Here is a 22,756-nt window from a genome sequence, read left to right on the forward strand (position 1 = left end):
ACTCTTCCACTTTAAAAGCAACTCTTGAGGTTGTTTTGGAAACCTGTAGAAATGCTTGTTGCAAATTTCCTCCGTTGAACCCACGTAATAGCCAGATGAACAGCTGGGGAACTTGCAGGAGTATTTCAATGTCAATCTTTTGTGTTGAATATTCTGAAAATAACATAAATGTCTCCATTAAATAAAACTACTACAGACATATCAAAGTTATTTAAATAAACAAACGGAAACCACACTGCTTAATTCATGATAGAAGAGAATACATTGCATTTATATGCTACGAGATTATTTAATGAAAAACTAAATGTCTTACCTTACAATTAATTGTGGACATTTTTCAGCAGGAAATTTCTTCAATTTCACGGTGAGCTTTATGAATTTAAAGTAAAAAATCTGTTTATAATGAAAATGAGTGGTATGTAAATATGAAACAAATACAAAGACGACTGTAACCAAGGACCACAGACTTCAGTGCAGAGCAAGACGATAGAATATTTCAAAACAACCACCATTGGAGTTTAGACAGCTCTCATTGGTCAATTCCAGCTTCGTTTGACCCCTAGCACCTCTAGTGGTCTGGAATGGAACTACGTGGCTTGTTGCCTCTTCGCCCACATAGCTTTCACCCCCGTGGTTTCCCCTTGCTTTCAGCCGTTCGCAGTACCAGCACAGCAAGGCCGTTTTGGTTAGTGTTACAAGGCCAGATCAGTCAATCATCCAAACTGTTGCCCCTGCAACTACTGAAAAGGCTACTGCCCCTCTTCAGGAACCACACGTTTGTCTGGCCTCTCAACAGATACCCCTCTGTTGTGGTTGCACCTACAGTACGGCTATCTGTATCACTGAGGCATGCAAGCCTCCCCACCAATGGCAAGGTCCATGTTTCATATTTTTAACAATTACAATATCAGAAGTCATAACAAATAATGATAGCAGATGTGTGGTTCGAAAATCAGGAGAAGGGGGGGGGGGGGAGATAGTAAAATCATGATGTGTTTTTGCTTGCTGAGTGTGGTCACATATTGTATAATGTTGTGCTGAGTTAACAAAGTTGATAAAGAGAAAATAATTAAGTAAATTGTATAACAACACAAAATATTCTGACAAATAAAATTACTCTGTTTTCTTATTACATTACAAGTTTTGCTAGTTTATTTGATGTGCCTGTTGTCTTACATCGGTGCCAGTTACTCTTCTAATGTGAAAGAATTCCAAAGGATGGAGTTATCAAATGCAGATATTTATATTACAGCTTTGTTCTTATAAACAGTTTCTGTACGCAGTTCCAAAAATTTAAAACTGCTTCTCATTTTACCATAACATCTTACATGGAATAAATAAAACAATATTTTACACTGATACACCACAGAATTTCTCTATGGTCCTTCAATGTCCTCTTGTTCCAAAATAGATTTGAAGGAGAATGGTGTAAAAAGGTAGCCAGTACCTGTATAAAATTTGCTCATAAACTCCACCCTGTAACAAAAGAAGATTGTAGGTATTTACATCTGAGCTAAAATTTCATTAAGTAGGTGAACTAAAATAATAGGCAACAATTGGATACTGGTACTTCATGTAAAATTAAGAGGAATGATGTACAGTAATGGTCCTGGAAACTATTAGTTCCCAAGCTGTATAGTAAAGACCTGGCAGACAATTTTTTTTGCAGATGATTCAGTTACCTGTTCTGAAAAACTATCTGAAAACAGCTGCACAGGTATACATTCAGATCTTGATGAGATTTTAAAGAGGTGGAAAGCTTGTTTTAAATGTTCAGAAATGAAAAATTGTGCACTTCACAACACACATAAAAGAAGTATCCTGTGACTACAATTCCAATGAGTCACAACTAGAATCAACCGACTCATACAAATATGTGGGCGCAACAATATTTACATAAATGAAATGGAACAGTCATATTGGAGCAGTCATAGATAAGGCAGGAGGCAGATTTCAATGCATTGGCAGGATACTGGGAAAATGCAGTCAATCTACACCTACATCATACTCCGCAAGCCACCTAATGGTGTGTGGCCGAGGATTGTCGGTAAGCATCTGTATTGGCTCATTGTGGTCATTACATGAGATGTACGAGGGTAATCCCAAAAGTAAGGTCTCCTATTTTTTTATAAGTACATAGACCTGTTTATTTCTACAATGGTTTACATCAGTTTACAGCTTGAACATTTAGCTATTTTCAACATAATCAACATTTCTGTCGATGCGTTTTTGTAGACGCTTTGGCAGTTTTTGTATGCCCATGTCATACCAGCTCACCACCAGCTCTGTGCGGCTTTGGCGAAGAAGGATGCCGCCACTGGCGTGATTGGTCTCAGGTGTAAAGTGGTATGCCCAGGTTTCGTCACCCGTGACAATTGAGTCCAGAAAGTTGTCCTGTTCGGCTGCAAGGCAGTGAAGAAATGCACGGGAAGCATCAACTTATTGCCGCATGTGGTCTCTGGTCAGCATACATGGCACCCATCTTGCGCACACCTTCTGGTAGTTCAATGTCTCTGTTAAAATTCTGTGAGTGGTGCTTCGGGAAACCTCAGGAACCAATGTGCAGAGATCATCCAGGGTGATCTGCTGATCTTCACACATGCTTTGCTCAACCTTGAACACTGTCTCCTCAGAAACTGATGGTCTCCCACTCCTTTGTTCATCATGAATTTTGGTCTAATAGGGATCCCAGATAGATGAAGAATACTCAAGAATCTGGCGAACAAGTGCCTTGTAAGCCACTTCTTTCTTGTGTGAGTTACATTTCCTTAAGGTTCTTCCGATGAATCTGAGTCTTGTGTCTGCTTTTCCCACCATCCGTTTTGTATGATCATTCCACTTAAGGTCACTCTGGATAGTTATGCCTAGATATTTTATGGCAGATGCTGTCTCCAGCTGTTTGTCATCAATAGTGTAGTGGATTTCTTTTCCTATGTATGCGCAATATGATACATTTATTTACAGTATGTGTCAACTGACAGAGTCTGCACCATTCATCAATTCCCTGTAGGTCACTCAGCAAATTCTTACTATCTTCTGGCATTACTACTTTAGTATAAACAACTGCATCATGTGCAAATAGCCTCGAAGAGCATCCTACAAAGGACTGTGCATGGCATCTTATAATACTGCTCAAGTATGTGGGGTCCATACCAAACAGGACTAACAAGGGGACACAGAATGTATGGGAAGAAGGATTATGTGAATGGTCACAGGTTTGTGTGACTCAAAGCAGAATGTCAGAAAACTGTTAAAAAACCTGAACGGGAAGATTCTTAAAGATAGATATTAATTATCCTTTGAAAGCCCACTTAAAAAATTGGGAATCAGTATTAAGTAAAGAATCTTGATAAAGTCTTCACCCCCTTTGTATTGCTCTCCTACATACTGTGAAGACAAAGGTAGACTAATTACAGCATGTGAAAAGTCATTAAAGCTTTCATTCTTCCTGTACATCATATGGCACTGAGTTAGGAAGAAATGTTAACATGTAATCCAATTACATATCCCCTGCTACACACTACACAGTAATTTGCTGAGAATGAATGTAGATGTGGATGTGTTGGAATATGCTAGGCACAGTATTTGTTGTCTCAAATCCTTTCACAACCCACAGTTGCTGTTTTATTATTGATAGGTGCTACATCAGCTATCAGAAATAATCCATTAGAAGGAATTCCAATGATTTAAATCAGATGGGGATGGAGTCCACAGAATTTGCCCGCTTCAACCTATATACTAGCTAGTAACTTTACGCGAACGTGCCATTGATCATGAATGCTGAAATATGCAGTAGTGCCACCATAGACAAAGATCATCCTTCAGTGGATTGATAGTGGTATGTCCTCCAAGTAATTAAAAAATTGTCTGGACAAGAATCCGTTCAAAGCCACATGCAATGCAGACAGTACCCATACTTGAATCTCTCATGCCTTGAAGACTAAGAATTTCCACATTAATGTAGACCTCCTTTCTTATTTTTGCAGGAGCAATTCAATACCTGATCTTCTATACACCATGTATATAAACAAAATAAAAATAGGTGCAGAAAAGTATGATATATTTAAATGAGTCCAGTTTCTTTTGTTACAGTATTGAATGTATGGTCTGCAGTTGTGATATGCATGATATGTATCTTCTGACTAGCAGCCTTACCTAATACTCATGATTGTGTTATCAAAAAGAATGCTCTACTAACACAATGCTTTCCATAAAAAACATATGCCACAACCAATTACGTGTTTTCCGGTCTGTGATAAGAGTAGCTCCTAATAACAGTTAAATAAATCGGCATTTATAACTGTTATGGAAAGGCATAAGATCATAGAAACTACTGTATTACATTTAACATATTATGACCATCCATAGGATACTTGAATTTTAAGATGTTGTTCTTTCTACCGAAAAAGAATATAGCTACACTAATTAATATGCTTAATCTCTGAAAGGGTACACTATGGTCACTTTCATCTTTCTTGTATTTTTATTGATCCACTCAAATATTGAATGTACAGAACTGTACATGATATGGGACAAGTCAAGCAGATGATGAAAACACATATACATACAACATTGTTACATATAGTATACATCACACAGAAGATATATTACACATGTATTCTTACTCAATCATTCAATATACAGAAGTGCACAACATAATGAAGAACGTATATACATATAACACTGATTCACTTGATATATATCTTGATATAGATCACACTGAAGAAAAGCTTATTATCAGCCAGTCAAATCATATAATGCAATGGAAAAAGTCGATACATGAGGAAATGTAAAGGATCACATCAGATGAGGTAGTGTTGCAAGGACCAAATCAAAGAGAGAGAGTTGCTGTATGTGTGATAAACTTCTCATTATCAATGTGTGACATTGGAGATGATTCCATGCTCATGAAGATACAACAGAAAACTCTCAGTTATCCAGAAATGGATTATCCAGCTTGCAGATTATCCATGGGTAGATTAGCAATTTTTGAAAAACTAAAATATGAGACATGAAGGAATTATTATAATTAAAATAAAGATTTTCATATAGAATAAAAATTTCTGGTTGTAGTGGGGATTCAGGTGCTTAAATAATAATGCCTGTGAACTGGGATTCCAGCAACTAAGTGACACATATATAGTGAAAGAAGCGTATTCAAAAGAACGAGAGGCAGAGGACTAAGTAACTGAGGAACTCATTATTAGTCACAGCGAGGTACTTAAATTCACTGATCTGTTATTAGTGCATGTAGTACATGATTCATTTGACTATACCAATGTTTTGACTCCCCAGAAAACGAGAACTAGTGTCCAGGAAAAGGTGAATGTAAACATAAACAGAAAAAAATTGAACAGTAATGTTCTGGAAGTGAGGTTAAATCAGGTGTTACAAAATACAGTGTGTTTTAAGCATAATTTTGCAAATAAGTTGTCAGTTTCTGGCAACTAATGCAAGAGTAATACAGGGGCTTTTCAAATGTGACATGCTGGACATTTTAGAGATACTGTAGAGTAAATAGCAGTTTCCGCTAAAAACGTGTGTTTTCAATTATCCATGTTTTCAGATATTTGAGAAATTTGCATTAACCTCAATAATTGGGTGCCTGTTTTAATTACATTTCGTGCCTGCTGTCATAGACAATGAACTGTTCTATGTTTTTGGATAACCAGTGTTCGCTCCATAGTGATCTTAAAAAATGTGCTATTTGATTTTAATGCACTTTATCAGGGGTGGAAACAAATCCTAATAAAGTGCAGAGTTTGTTAACTGCATTTGTGTTAGTACAATAATTATAAAATTAGACTTTCATGCCATTGTATACTTGGAGACAAAATGGAAAGATGTGTTCCAAGAGATAATCAGGCAGGCAGTTGGGACACAATAGAATAATTAAATAACATCTGAGCCTCACATGCAATAAATAATATTTTCTCACATTAATTGTCAAAAGGAATAAATTATATGTCAAAATGTTTGAGGTTTCAGTGGCAGTGAGAGGTAAGAATCATAGAAAAACACAAAAGAGAAAATCTAATGCTGTAGTTGTATTAAGACGGATATAGATGTAGACACAGCGTAGGTGAATAAGTAGCAGCACATCAAAACGTACAATTCATACTCAGGTACAAAGATTAGAATTTCTCCCCCCCCTCCCCCCCTCCATCTCTCACACCCTCTTCCTCATTCCCTTTCTCTCCCACTCTCTCTCTCTCTCTCTCTCTCTCTCTCTCTCCCACCCTCCCCCCCCCCCCCCCCGCACCCTCCCTCTTTCTTTCTTTTGCCCAATCATAAATGTCTCCTCCCTCCCATGATCTTCATCCTGCACACATTAAATCCCCATATGCATATTTTACCGTACCCTTAGAAAACTGATATTCCTAACAGTACAAACTGTCAAATGCTGTAAATTAATGTACTCATATTAATACTCTTCTGCTTCTGCAGCTCTTGCTTGCTGACAGAACGCTCTGATGTACATGAAGACAATGTCATTAAGTGATTGTAGGATGATACAAGATGACTTGGACAGAATTTCTAGCTGGTGTGATGAATGGCAGCTTGCTCTAAATGCAGAAATATGTCAGAGAATGCAGATGAATAGGAAGAACAATCCTGTAATGTTTGAATACAGCACTATCATTGTGCGGCTCAACATAGTCACATCACTTAAATATCTAGGTGCAATGTTGCAAAGTGACATGAAATGGAATGAGTATGTAAGATTGCAAGTTAATGGTCGACTTCAGCTTGTTGAGAGAATTCTAGGGGAGTGTAGCCCATCTATATGGGAGAACTTTAGTATGGCCATTTCTTGAGTACTGCTCAAGTGTGTTGGTCCTCAACCAGGTCATGCTAAAGCAAGACATTGAAATGAAGCAATTCAGAGGCATGCTGCTAATTAGTTAGCAACAGGTTTGATCAAGGCACAAGTACTGTGGAAATGCTCCGTTAACTCAAATGGGAGTCCATGAAGGGAAGTCTAAGTTCCTTTCATGAGGCACTACTCAGAAAATTCGGAGAACCAGCATCTGAGGTTGACTGCAGAACTGTTCTACTTTTGCTAGTGTTTATTCTGCATAAGGGTGGCGCCAAGATGGCGCCAATAGGAAAGTGTAGTGACGCTTCTCTCTCGTTAAAAAGGCAAAAAATGAACAGTTCTTCGTGTAGAGAATGTAAAAAGCGTGTGATGAAGGGTATTCTGTGTATCAAATGCAACTTCTGGTTACACGAAAAGTGCGCGAAAGTAAATCTGAAGTTCGTCAGCGATGATTTTCCGTGGACATGTCACGGTTGTTTACGTGACGAAACGGCCGATCTTGTAAGTGCAGTTGATACAAAAAACGAAATTATAAAGTTACTACGAAGTGACATTGAGGCATTAAAAACCGAACTTTCAACCATCAAGAAAGAAAACGATACATTAATACAAGAAAAGAAGTCCTGTGTGTGTAAAAGCCATCAAACGGAAAAGCAAGAAGATCGCGAAAATACGAATGACCGATCGTACTTTAAAAACAACATTTCAAGTGTTCCCGTTGATGTCTCGGTAAACTCAGTAAGCCAAAAACTGGAAGATAAATATAAATGGAAGGTGGTGACATACAGCAAAAGGAAAAACAAGGTGACAGATACGCAACAAAAGGAAAATGACTTTTTAATAATTGGCGATTCGCTGCTGAAGAATATCGCTGTCCCCAATTGCAAGATCGACGTACGACCTGGTATTAGAACGCATCAACTCGGTAAACATTTTAAAAATATGGTTAATGCAAGACAAGATACTACAGAACCAGATTCTGAAACCAGACATAACTATAATGGGGTGTTTATACATGTTGGGACGAATTCGTTAAGGAGCAGCAGTGAGGAAGAAATGGCAAACGAAACAAGAAACATGATTCGTTCTGCAAGAAATATGTATGCAGGATCTCGTCTGATACTTAGCGGAATCATAAACAGAAGGTCGGTGAGTGAAAAATATATCGCCAAAATAAACTGTGCTCTTAAAGAACAATGTGATCGTCTTGGGGCAATTTTTATAGACCCAAACAAATTCCTGTGTGAAAACTCACTAGCGAAGGATGGCTTGCATTTAAATAGACTGGGGTCTGTAACGTTCAGCAGAATGTTTGCAGATGTCTGCAAAATCATTAGATGCAAGGGAAACTAATATGGCCTGAAGGGGATGAAAAATCATACACTCCAGCTGGAAAAGAAAAATATAAGCACCATACAAAAAAAGACGATACTAAAGAATTTGCCCCAGAATACAGCTCACAACATGTAAACCAACAAAAGAAAAATTACATAAAAGTACTTCATCAAAATATTCAATACTTTGGTAACAAAAAATTAGAAGCAGAAGTACTCCTGAGTGAAGTAAGACCAGACATATTACGCATAAGTGAACATGGACTAACTGAAAGTAAAATACATAATGTGGCAATAAAGGACTACAAACTAGCTAGTTACTTCTGCAGATCTAAATATAAGGGTGGTGGCGTTTGTATATATATTAAAACAGGTACTCTATCAAAGAATGTAAACAGTGAAGCTGCTACATTTCCCATAGCTAGAGAAAAAGACTTTGAAGTTACTGGTATAGTGGCAGAGGATTTTAGAGTGTTTTGTGTGTACAGGTCACCATGTGGCAATATTAGCATCTTTCTAAAAAAAGTTGCTAGCTTATTGAGAATGAATATGAAGAGAAATCTTATTATATGTGGAGACTTCAACACTGACATGGGAAAAGACACAAAAATAAGACAGGATTTTGAAGAATTGTTAATACAGCATAACATGAAAGTGACAATAACTGCACCAACAAGAGTGACTTCACAAAGTGAGACAATTATTGACAACATAATTACTAATATGTGTAACTATGAGTCACATGTAGTTCAGACAGAAATATCTGATCATCATGGACAACTAATCAGCTTTTGCAGAAGTAATGACACAGTATCAGAACCAAAACAAACAACCAAAGAAATTAGGATCATCAGTGAACAAAATACCAACATCTTTAGAACAATGTTAAGTAAGGAAACCTGGAATGAAACCCTACAGGCCCAGAGTGTAAATGAAAAATATGATGCATTTATTTCAACAATTAAGTACCATTTTAATGTAGCATTTCCCAAAGTAAAGAGACAAGAAAGGCATCAAGATCAAACACAGTGGTTTACGAGTGAAATACTAGAACAGCAAAGGAAGCTTCAGGACGTGAGATGGATGGGCAAAGCTGAAAACTATAAAATGTTAAAAAAGAAGTATAGAAAAACAATAAGAGAAGCGAAAGCAAGAGCAATTGACACCACTATAGCGAACTCAAAAAACAAGGCAAAGGCAGCTTGGAATGCAATCAATGCTGAAAGAAAGGAAAAAGATGGGTCAAACAATGAAGAAGGTATTAGGTCAATTAAAGTAGACAACACAGTGGTCACAGATGGTATGGAAATAGCAAACATACTGAATAATAACTATATCAGTGTAGTAGAAAACCTAAAATTGGAAAGAAATAGTCAGAAACAGAAGGGTATTAAGGTACCAAAAAGATCATGCAGCACTATGTTCTTAAGACCAGTCACGGAAGATGAATTGCGGAAAACTATACAGAAACTGAAGTCCAAGAAATCAGCTGGTGATGATGAAATATCAAATCATGTAATAAAGCTGGTTTGTGAGGAGATAATAACACCACTGCTGAACATAGCAAACTGTTCTTTCAGAAATGCAATTTTTCCAGAAAAACTGAAGATAACAAAGGTAGTGCCAGTGTACAAGAAAGGGTGTAAGGATGATCCCAACAACTACAGACCAGTTTCACTGATATCAGGTTTCTCAAAAATCCTAGAAATGCCTATGTATACCAGATTAGTTAACTATTTGGACAAACATAACATTCTCATGACCTCACAACATGGTTTCAGAAAGGGTAAATCTACAGAATCAGCAATTGACAGTCTAACAGAATACATTTTACAGTCCTTAGATGAGAAAAAGGTTGTCTCTGCAATGTTTCTGGATCTTTCCAAGGCATTTGACACCATTGACCATGAAATGCTGATACAAAAATTAAGCAACTATGGCATTCGGGGGCAACCAGGTGAATGGATAAAATCATACTTGTGCAACCACAAACAGTATGTATCATTAGGAAACTCGTACCAATCAGAAACCAAATCCATCAAATATGGAGTGCCGCAGGGTTCGGTAATGGGGCCATTGTTATTTAATGTATTTGTTAATGATATAGGTGTTGAGGAGGAAGAAAAGAAAATATTGTATGCTGATGACATGACAATACTAAATAGTGACCAAAATATGGAACAGCTTGAGAGAAGAGCATACATATCTGCAAATGTCACAGTTCAATGGCTGTTGGAAAATGAACTGGTTATAAATCTAAAAAAGACTATGTATGCAGTGTTTAAAAACAAGGAAAAGGAAAAACATATTAACAATGTCTGTAAGAAACTGAGCTCTGTCATATTATTAATGATGCAGCTATCACAGTATTCAGACAAGAACCTTCTGTGTACAGTGTATCATGGACTTTTCGAACCATACTTACAGTATGGAGTGACGGTGTGGGGAAACTCAAACAAACAAGAGACAAAACGAGTGTTCACATTACAAAAAAAAGCAATTAGGACCATTTTAAGAAAAAAGACCTCTGAAACATGCAGAAACTGTTTCAAGAATTTAGGTATCTTAACTTTTTCATCGTTGTATATATACAAAACAATAGTGTACATCACAAAAGGTAGTGAGGACTGGATTACAAATGCTAGTGTACACACCCACAATACAAGAAAGAAGAATGAAGTACGGAGCATACCCCACCGACTGGCAATGCTAGAAAAAGGACCCCAGTACTCTGGTATCAGATTACTAAGAAGTCTGCCCAAAACCCTGCAAGATAGTGTACTTCACAATGACTTTACAAAGAAACTTAAAGACTATCTCATTGAAAAAGAGTTTTACAGTGTTGCGGAATACTTATGCCATTAAATTTGTATATATTGTTACTCGTTATCAGTGATGTAAAAATGTAAGCTAAAGGTGTAGAAAAATAAGTGATAAAGAATTTTAATACTTTTACATGTCCTATATTACACGTACATTTACTGTACACAATGTAATCTTACAGGATCAAATAAAATTCAATTCAATTCAATTCAAGGCATGTAGACAGTCATTGCCCCTCACTCCATCTGCATGTGGAACAGGAAAGGAAATGACTACTAGCAGTACAAGGTATCCTCCACCACATGTCATGCTGGTCCCTATTTAGAAGCTGATGAGTAAGCATGATTTTCATTTCATTTCAAAATAATTGGTTCTCTTGATGCTACATAGAATTTTTAAGGTTTGTCTTTATTTATTAAAATGAATTCATACTTTATTCAATATTCTCATTTTCAAAATGCATGTAGTAACCATGCAGCTTTAACAACATAATTTCATTAGATAATTGAAAAATAAACCTTATTTTGACACAGAGAATACTTTATGCCTGTATAATAGGTTTGGCTAATTCTACATTGTTTATAAAAGAATTTGTGTTATAGTTGTACTAATAATGCTTTGAAACATGTGAACTGGCAACATATAAAAGTTTTTATGCATAGTTGGGGTCATATCTTAATTAATAGTGTGGCTCATTGCCACAGTTTTGATGAATAGAAACAATATTTTCCTTTAATCAGCCTGTGATATTCTAGAAGTAACCATGCAATAACAGGAAAATATTTTCATCGTATGACGGAAAAGTAAACAAAAAACACCTACATAAACTACCTGTTTAACACATAAATAACAGCTTTGGTGTATTCCACATTGTTCATATTATGGAACTGGTTTGCATTTTACAGGATGAAATATAGGCCATTACAAGTATGTAAGAATGTAGCTCTTGGTGTCATGTTTAAGAGATACAAAGGAAGTTCATTGCTACTGTACAAAGTATTTCACAAATATATTTTTAAAATTAAAATTTTCTGTTATTTGTTTTTATGAAACATATTTCTCATATATTAGTGCAATTCATAACACCTTTTTAATAAGCCCACATGGTAACATCACTTACCAGTGCAGCCTCAATGTGTGAAGAAATGCTGAGAGGCCTTCCATCAGTACAAGGATGGAAAGAGTAAGGAAAGACCATGCCCAGAATATTAAGTATATTAAAACTCCCCCGCCATAGCCGAAATCCATCGCTAGAGCCATGTGGAAAATTTTGGACCACAGCACCTCAGACAGTTCTGTAAGACAGTTGGTGAAATACATGAATATTATTTTCTTATCAAACAAGTAAGTCATAACTTAACCTGATGAGGACTAATAATCCCAAAACCAATTATTAATAAATAAATATTAATTGAACAAAACATAATTTGTCTGCTTGTCACTCTTAAAAATCATTTCCTTCTATTTTTCATTTGCTTATTTTGAGACATAACACATCTTCACTGGCAATACACTAATCACAGTACTCCATCAGTAGTCAAAGTGCATTCCTTTAGTTCACTGGGGTACATTTTTTTCCCCATAAATTCTCTTACTGAAAACAAGGAGAGCCATTAAAAGATCAAGCTACCCCCCCCCCCCCCCACACACACACACACAAAACACACACAAAAGGCCACTAATTTTATTTTATCTTCATCTATTGTCAGTCAGCATTACCCCATAAGAAAGGTTTTCAGTTTTTGTATGACATGAGCTTATGAAGTAGACACTTTCCAGTAATTTAAAGGATTATATGAATGCACTTAGTGACATTGTTGCATACTCTGTATTGAACATTTGTGAAGATCCTGGTGAAGATGGATTGTAATTTCCTCACACTTTTCCATAATCGATGAGTCATATAGCGTTTTTGTGCCTTACTTTGAAATGAGACAGTGTTGATCATTCTGGAGGGAAAACATAATCTGATGTCGCTATGGTTTCCACAAACAAGTATAAGAACATTGTGGTAGATAAGAAAATAACAGATTGTTACTCATTATGTTTTAGTGTAAATTTCCACAACTACATATGTTCAAAAATATTATCAACAGCTTGAATGCATTTTGCAATTCATACATAATTTAACTTTTTGTGATCATGTCCACCAACTCCATCTAGCAACACAGTTCGGTAGTTCAATCTATGGAAGCAGTAAAATGCATTTAAGTTGATGTGTTACTCTCAACTGCATGCCTGATGCTTTCAAATAACTCTGTCTCATAAAGTAGTGAGCACTGACCATATGTTTACAAAATGTTGTCCCTTTAGTGTTTGTGCATGTCTGTCTGCTTCTGGAACACTGTTGTTTAATTCTGTTATGTGAATGTATCAGATAATGGTGTCTGCAATTTATTGTCGTGTTTGTGGTACCATGAGTTATTAGGGAAATTAGTCAAAGAAACAGAGTGACATCTAGCACCTCTACGTAGCTTACGTCACTCATATGGTGAGGAAGATGCCGAGATAACTGACCCCAACCAATAGACATATCACCGCCACTATTGTTTCATGACCACACTCCAATAGAAATTATAGAGAGGTACAGGACTAAATTAACCCAGCACACATACGCAACAATTGGTAGCATACCTCTGGAGAAATCACAAGCAATACTATTTCAATAGTTCCCTAGTTTCTGTATGCCATAGCATTTGGGCAAAAATATGTCATTATCATATCTTCTAAATACTCATTTGGATTCAAATGAAGAAGCAGCCACATGATTATCTGTCATTTAAAAAATCCTCATCAAAACAAACCTGTGACATTATTTTACCTATTAATACTGCTTTTTCATATTCACAGTCTTGAGTGAGCATAAAATGCAATCAGGATGTGAATGGTATTTACACTGTCTCATAGTTGTCTCATTACCTAATCTACTACTAAGAATAGTGAATCCACTGCATATCACTAGTAGAACTGCAAGTGTACAGAAAATTTAGCAACCTGCACAGTGAACTCTGCAAGTCTACACAAAATTTAGCAACCTGCACAATGCCTCATGTGGTCTCCACCATTCCTAAACTGACTGACCTCAAACAACCCACAGCTATGATTCAAACTGATAAAGAAAATTTTTTTAGACGTCTGCGGCCTTAAGCTAATCCACTGTTACTAATAATTCACTGATGATCTGCTGTTATCTTAAAATAAGCAAATCGGTGAAAGCTGTGCATTAAATACTGGTGGCATTTAAAGTACCCTTCTGGGGGGTTATTTGGATGTGATATGGTTATTTGAGGGGAGGGGGTTACTGCACACTTGTTATGATTTATCAGGGTACAGCACTGTGCTAAACAGTCATTTAGGGTAATGAAGGTGGAAGGTAGTGAAAAGTTGGGCTGCTTCCTTACTCTCTGCCATGCAGCTAATTGACAGTACAATTCAGAAAGGTGTGTCAGCATGGTCAGAAGTATTTACTTCTATTGGGAAAGGTAGAGATTGTTTCTGTAAGTTCAGTTTTGAAATAAAACTATATGTGCTACATACAAGTACTATTGAATTTATACCCTGATGTCTCGAGTTCATTTATGACTGCAGTTTCATAGAATTTTTCAAGGGAATAGTTCACTTCAAAACTCTTATTAGAAAAATAACCTACAAATGCCAGACACAATAACTGAATTTCGTTTTTACATAGTCTGCCAAAGATAATTCCCTTTACATACCGGTTATGATTCAGCAACATGGGAACCTCCTTATTCCACTTTATTAAATCAAAATACTGAGATTCTTTGTATAATACCTGAGCTTTTCAAGTTTTTCTTAAACCAATTCATTGGTTTCTTGACAGTATTATGAAAATGACAGATTGCTACTCACCATATAGCAGAGATGTTGAGCCACAGACAGTCACAACAAAAAGATTGCTAAACATGTAAGCTTTTGGCCAAAAGGCCTTCTCCTAAAACACACACACACACACACACACACACACACACACACACACACACACACACATGACCACTGTCTCTGACCACTGAGGCCAGACTACAAGCAACAGCGCTTGATGGGAGAAGCTGTGGGGGTAAGGAGGAGACCCTACCAACCAGTTTGCTTTTCCCGTTATGCGCTGTTACTCGCAGTCTAGCCTTGGCAGAAAGACAGTGGTCATGTGTCTTGTGTTTTGGTGACTCTCTCTCTCTCTCTCTCTCTCTCTCTCTCTCTCTGTGTGTGTGTGTGTGTGTGTGTGTGTGTGTGTGTGTGTGTGTGTGTGTGTGTGTCATTATTCTGCCCTTGATTTTTCATTGGTTTCTTGCAGATACATAAAACAAAAATATGAATTTCCTAGGTAGCACAATTGCCACAGAATCTTTGACAAGTGCTGTACACTACCTTGTGGGATGACATAGATGTTATTGTTGAGTTTATGTATTATTTGAATGAATTGTAGTCTGGAGGGTTACAAATATACAGTGTTAAAACTTCTGAATTTCAAAAGGCTATACTTTTAATCAAATAAATAACATGAACTTGCTTTTAAAATAAACACTTAAACACATTTTTATGTAAAAATGATTAAAATCTTCATAATCTTTCTGAATACTCTGCCTGTATAGTTGCATTTACGTCGGATGAATATATGCGTCGCATTGACACATGCCACTGAAGCAACTCCTAGTATGACAATCATGCAACAGATTCAGCCAAAAAGTCATTCATCTTACTAGAGGAATGGTACAAAAAACATACAGTTTAGGTGAATTACTCGCAAGTTAAACAACTTCACTAGGCTCCTATGAAAGCCAGGTTCTCACATTTTGACAGTTCACCTCCCTACTTAGACGAAAAGTTGCTTCATCAATCCATCGTTGAATGCCCTCCATGATTCATGAGAAACGTGAGGACACCCTCTTGATTTCCTCCTTGCACAGGCAACCTGTGTCTTTGAAATGTTTGTGCCAATGTCAGAACACTTTGAGTGGTAGAAGTTCAACACCAAATTCTCAACTAAATTTGAACTATATTATTATACTGGATTTACACACAGTAAGGCATAGTACACAGAAAACGTTTTGTTGGATGTTGCTGTCCTTACTAACTGATGTAGGGAGAAATTCTCCTGTTCACCTTGCTAGTAGATGTGTACAATTTCTCTCCTCTTCCTAACAGTATGTTGTGTTATGTGTTTTACCAAGTACACACTGAGTTGCCAAATCAAATGACCCACTATGTCTGACAGAATTGCTCAAATTTGAATTTATCTTTCAGGTAGTAATTATTTGAAGAGTTTAAAAACAATATTGCTAGGACATTTGTTAATGGTTTTCATTCTCACAGTTATATGTCGAGAACTGAGACAGCGCAACTGATATTTCTACCATTCTTCTTTGGATGTTATGTGGCAGCTCCAAGTGTGATGTATATAGAAGTATTGTTCAGTTCCTGTGTCAGTTTGTTTCATTATAACTGTTTGGAATTTTTTTAGATGTGATCATATTTTCAGTTTGTTTCTGGCTCATTAAATACCTACACAGACCACCACACAGTGGCAGATATTAACAAAAAGAGCATAGTAGTATGCTCCATTCCAATGTGGAAAGCACTACCTCTTAAGCAAGAATTTTATCTGTCACATATCAATCATTGTTGTCACAAACAGATAATGTTTAATATCCATGCCACATCAATCACTGTTGTCACAAATAGATAATGTTTAATATCTGGTGTACTAAAGCAATGATTCTAAAATAACTCTATGAAGAAGGAAGAATTTTTTCCCTTTACTTATACACAAGGACTTGTGAATTTGCCAACAGTGTTGCGCCTTGTTTCTGTCTCACTACAAATTTGAAATATACTTTCAGCCTACCACACAGCATGCCAATACTGATGTGCTGTCCTGGCTTCCAGTGGGTTCAGATCCTACCTTTGATCAGGATGAGCTTCTTTGTTTTCATGTAGATGTACAGTGGAAGAAGTTGCTGCCAATCCAATTTGGCACCATGTTGTTCACCTTGTTCACCATGGTTGGCCAGGCAAGGATCTGGCCAGGACTTCTAATACTTTACTTAACTGTTTTGCCCTCCATCAGTCTTTCAGTGTAGGAGGGTGATGTTTTATTAGCCACTGATGGGCTGTCACCCAGGGTTGTGACCACAGCCACCCTCTGGCAAGATGTGCTTCAGCTCCTATGTCACGGAAATTGGGGAGTCTTGCATACCAAGTTGCTGGCCTGATGCCAGTATTTTGGCCCAGTTTTGTTGGCGAATTTGTGCATCTTGTTGTGACTTGCTCTCAGTGTGCTACAAACAAGTGGCACCATTGGTGTTGCTCTCTCCACGGCCCACACCACAGCATACATAGGAATGTGTTCATGTTGATTTCGCGAGATGTTTCCAAAGTTGTTACTGATAGTTGGGAATCAATGCCTTCTGTAAATTTTCATACATTGTCTGCTGTCCCTTGATGTCAGCCACAGCTATGGTTCAGACCCTTTCTAAGATTTTTTTCTGTTCAAGGATTGCCGTATGCCCTTGCAATGAAAATGGTAAGCTGCTTGACTCTAAAACCTTCCATGATTTCTGTGCCCATCAAGGTATTCGCAGTGTGACTACTCCTCCTTTCCACCCCCAAACTAATGGTGAGGTAGAACATCTCATCTGCACATTCAAGGTTCAAATGAAGAAGTATGTCATCGACTCTTGCACAGATGACACCTTGAAATGCTTCTTGAATCCCTGCAAGTTTATGCAAGTGGGGAATCAGAGTTTGCCTAACATGCTACATAGTCACCAACCCTGCAACCTCACCCACCTCCTCATGCCACCTCACTTGCGTCCGTCAAAGTGGCCCTCATCACAGTTTTCTTCTTGCTCTGCGGTCTAGTTGTGGGGGTCTGGCTGTCAATCAAAATGGATTCTGGTGGCATGCCATGCCAGTCAGCTGTGTCTTCACACCACTGTGAGGGCCACGGATCTGTCACCACTACCTCCATCTACTCCCATAGTGCCCGTCCAGGTCTTGTGAGGCATCATTGCTGTGTTAGTGTTGCTCTTCTTTTCTTACAATAGCTGTGGTCTCAGTAAGAGTGTGGTCTAATGCTTTTTATTTATTTCCTGGTCAATGGAAACAGAATTGAGAAATATCACTTGTATCAATAATGAGCAACAAATTGTTTATAATTTAGGAATAAAGGAAACAGTGCACCAATTAGTGGGAGAGTTGAGTCATCACCTACCATACATAAAGGAATGAAACTTCACTAGCTTTTTTGAGCTAGAGTACACACACACACACACACACACACACACACACACACACACACACACACACACACACACACACACACACACACCTATGATGTTATTGTTGAGATAAGAAAATATCTGAATTTGTCCATTGTCATGCATTCCAGTACAGATGCTTTGCTTGTTCTAACGCATCCCGTGATTAAGATGATGTAGTGCCAGTAAGTGATTGACAGATATACTTCATGCAATGATGGCATGACTGCATATTTCAGTGTGTAAATATGAGTGCATCTCAGTTGTAAATGCGAGAGAACCTTAGTCAGGGGTAAGTAGAGGTGAATCAATTCCTAGTCCTCAACACACACCTGCCATAAACCCATCAGAATTGTTTCTGTGGTATTATGTCTGATTAATAATGACATTGTGTCAATGATAAGTATTGCATAAATGCAATGTGAACTGTGGCAGTATATGAGAGAGTATGAATTGTGTCAGGCATATTCAATTGTGTGGAGAACTCACTTTTTGAATACTTTGTTTGAAGTAGTGTCAACCACTAGTAAAACACAGCAAATGATAAGTCTAATAAGCAGTTGTTTCAATGGACATGCTGTATGTAACACAATCACAACTCATGAACTAAATATTTTCAGGTCCATGTTGATGCAAAGTATTCATCTTACTTTTTACACAGACTGGAATCATTAACATTGTCAACTATTTTTGATGTTTCATAAAAAGTTTCTAAAATAAACAGATCACACTCTTCATTTTCTTGGAATAGTGAAAAGTGAATAACAAACATCTAGTACCAATGATGGAACAGAAAAAGCTACAAACAGACATAAATAAAAATTATTGTGCTTATTCCATAATTATTTATTTATCCAACTCCATTAAATATTTTATACTCACGAGAATGTGCAAGAGAAAGAGCCCACAGCCGCAAGTATGAGGCAGTGTGGGATATGGTTCCAAGGATATACTCGATTGTGTGTATGCCCTGGTAAATGAAGATATCACTAGTTTCGCCACCCTCGTGATCATCATGATTTCCTTCTGAAGAAGTCACTGGTCCAGCCTCTTCATCTCTATGTTCCATTTCAATGGTTCCATTTCCCTCAGTATTTTCTGATGAGGGGACTTTCTGATGAATAAAATATAGAATTAATGTCACTGAGATGTTGCCATAAGATGGTAACACACTATTATCAGTTCATGAATAAGAAGATATATGTTTGACTGTTATATTTATATTCACTTTAGTAAGGAATGGATTAAGCCTCCTGTAAATAGAGTCCATAGAATGGAGCTTCACTTACAACTGTCAACATTCTATAAAGAAGATACAAACTAACAGCACAGTGACATTTATTTTATCTTACATATTATTTTAATTACATATAATGGAAGGTGTTAGGATTACAACTCAACATACAGTTGAGGCAGTGGGCAGTTTACAGTGCAGTCAAATTGCAGCATCAGTACGAGGTGGTCAGTCAGTATAATGTAGTCATGGAAGTGTATGAATGTAAATGAAATTCTGTGCTGATCAGCTTTGAAAATTATATGTCTTCTTTGTGAGCCTGTTGACCACTCAGTGCCTCAACTGCAAAGTGAAATTTTACCCTGACTCCCTCCCATTATTTATAATCTAGCCAGGACTTTTCATTATCATTTTTTACATTATTTCTGTTTTTTTACATCACGATAAGCTTTTTATTGTTTATTTCTCTCTGACTGGCTTACTGTGTCTGTATCTCCACTGACTTGGGTTCCTGCTTAAACCCAGAATAGTCTGCTTGCCTCATCTAATATATTTGCTTTAGTTTCATAGGCAGATTTTAGAAAAATTCATTTTAAACATACATGTTTTTGAATAATCATAATGAGCTATTTAAAGGTTTTTGATCTCTCTCTCTCTCTCTCTCTCTCTCTCTCTCTCTTTTTTTTTCCTCTAAAGCTCTTTCATTTACATTTACACTCATTCATATGCAGTGTTTCACAGACTCTTGGAGGAAAACCAGTGTGTTATAAGTCAATTACTGGATTAAATAAGAATAGGTTTTTATATTACGAGGGCCGTTCAGAAAGTAACCTCCGGTTGATTTAAAAAAATACACTAAGTTAAATAAAAATATTTTAATATATACATCTTACAACTACATCTTTGCACTATTTTTCTACATAGTCTCCATAGCGATTGAGGCACTTATCGTATCTCTTCACAAGCTTTGAAATTCCTTGTGCATAAAAATCACCCGCTTGTGCCTGGAGCCAGCCTGTGACCGCATCTTTGAGCTCTTCGTCGTCATCAAACCGCTGTGACCCGAGCCATTTCTTCAAATGCATGAAGAGGTGATAATCACTTGGCGCCAGGTCTGGGCTGTAAGGTGGATGGTTGATAACGTCCCACTTGAAGGACTCAAGAAGGGCCGTTGTTCTGCGAGGAGAGTGAGGACGGGCGTTATCGTGCAAAAAAACGATACCGGAAGTCAGCATACCACGGCGTTTGTTCTGTATAGCCCGTCGTAACTTTTTTATTGTTTCACAGTACACGTCTTGATTAATGGTCGTACCACGTTCCATGAATTCAACCAACAACACCCCTTTGGCATCCCAAAACGCCGTTGCCATCAGTTTTCTGGCAGAAAAATCTTGCGAGGCTTTTCTTGGTTTGGTAGGCGAATTTGAATGTGCCCACATCTTTGATTGTTCTTTTGTCTCAGGGTTCACGTACTTAATCCAGGTTTCGTCACCGCTCACGATTCTGTTTAACAATGGTTCTCCTTCGTCCTCATAACGTGACAGAAAGTCTAATGCAGAGGCCATTCTTTGAGTTTTGTGGTGGTCGGTAAGAATTTTGGGCACCCATCGTGCACAGAACTTACGGTAACCCAATCTTGCTGTCACTATCTCGTACAAGAGAGTCTTAGAAATCTGTGGAAAACCAGTAGACAACTCCGACATTGAGAAACGTCGATTTTCACGAACTTTTGCATCAACTGTCTGAACGAGTTCGTCAGTCACCAATGATGGTCTATCACTCCTCTCTTCATCATGAACGTTTTCTCGTCCACTTTTAAATAAACGTACCCATTCACGGACAACTCCTTCACTCATAACTCTTGGTCCGTACACGGCACAAAGCTCACGATGAATAGCTGCTGCAGAATATCCTTTGGCTGTAAAAAACCTTATGACAGCACGCACTTCACATTTGGCGGGGTTTTCTATTGCAGCACACATTTCAAACTGCCACAAAAACTAAACTAGCGCAGGTACGACGTTCACTCGACCACAGCTTGATGCCGACTGACCTGTTGAGTGCATGAACGCACAGATGGCGTCGCTACTCCCCCCACAACCCGCACTGTGACCAATCGGAGGTTACTTTCTGAACCGCCCTCGTATATTGCTTAAACAGCTTACAGTTGTTAGTAATGGACTATGTATTATGTCATATCACGCAATGTCATTTCATTCATCCATATTTAAATAAGATACAAATGAATGTCTTTGTTAGCAACCAAAAGGAGTTACTCCAAAAAGTTTACTGTTTCTGCTATACAGACACCTGTCAGTGGGACGTGAGAAGAAGCCAAAGATGTACATTACAATGCCATAGGTCGGCTTAAAGCTGTGAAATATTATATATCAGTGACAATATGAATTACACAGCAACTGAATACATTAAGAATCTCTGTGAAGAGACTCATCAATGGAGTAAAGGACATTGGAAAACAGAAAATTCTTGGATCCATCCCTAAATTTCATTATACTACAACAAGCAATTTAATATATTCTGGCAGGTTCTTCAACACTTGTATACTCATGTATTTGACTCCTTTCTATACTAATGCAGCAACACTTAATTATCCATAGATATTGATTTTACTCTTTATATTATAACCATACTATCTACTATTTTCCAAAGAAAGAGAAATATTGCTAATGACAAAGGTCACTGTAGAATACCTCTCAAAATACAAATATCTTTAAAGATGTTTCTGTATGTCATTCTAAGGCCAACATCAGACATAATTCTTAGAACTCACATCTGTCTTTATAAAAACTGTCACAAAAAATTACTCCATACCAAATTCATGAATGGCAATATGTGAAATAAGGTGTTTCTCATATTTAAATTAATAAAAGAAACATTAGACAAACTAAAGTATTTGCCAAGACCAAACTTTGGACTTCTCAGTTCAAGTTGAGATCTGTGTGGAATCTCAAACTTCAAACTACCTGTTCTCGTGTTCTGTAAGAACTACTGAACTTTATGGGCTGAGGTTTTGTCATTTAATGAACCATCTACTGCTAATTTTTAAATTTATGGGAACTAGTATTGTTGTTTATTCCCAAACTTGTAGAAATAATCCAAGGTATATGTTGTACATCATGTAGGACATTTTCAAATTCAAAGTGTCTATATGTTTGTAGTGGGGATAGAGCTAATAGACACTGCCCCCCACCCCAAAACCTTTATTATGAATACTTCCAACTTTCACTCCTAATGTTTCTATGTATATGTA

General features: G+C 37.3%; 1 protein-coding gene across 3 annotated transcripts in view; it reads right to left on the reverse strand.

Annotated features, from left to right (window-relative positions):
- Positions 1 to 1,078: 1,078 nt before the first annotated feature.
- Positions 1,079 to 22,756, reverse strand: part of LOC126262906 (V-type proton ATPase 116 kDa subunit a 1-like) — a 253,157-nt gene continuing 231,479 nt past the window's right edge. For 2 of the 3 annotated variants that reach the window (XM_049959811.1, XM_049959812.1), the window contains exons 14-16: positions 19,134 to 19,365; positions 12,098 to 12,272; positions 1,079 to 1,476 (exon numbers count right to left, since the gene is read on the reverse strand). In XM_049959811.1, coding sequence (XP_049815768.1) covers positions 1,377 to 1,476; positions 12,098 to 12,272; positions 19,134 to 19,365 — 507 coding nt within the window. In that variant the 3' untranslated portion in view covers positions 1,079 to 1,376. The remainder of the gene's footprint in view (positions 1,477 to 12,097; positions 12,273 to 19,133; positions 19,366 to 22,756) is intronic. The other variant, XM_049959810.1, reaches the window with a different exon arrangement.

The sequence above is a fragment of the Schistocerca nitens genome, chromosome 6, assembly GCF_023898315.1.
Source record: "Schistocerca nitens isolate TAMUIC-IGC-003100 chromosome 6, iqSchNite1.1, whole genome shotgun sequence".
Classification (NCBI taxonomy): domain Eukaryota; kingdom Metazoa; phylum Arthropoda; class Insecta; order Orthoptera; family Acrididae; genus Schistocerca; species Schistocerca nitens.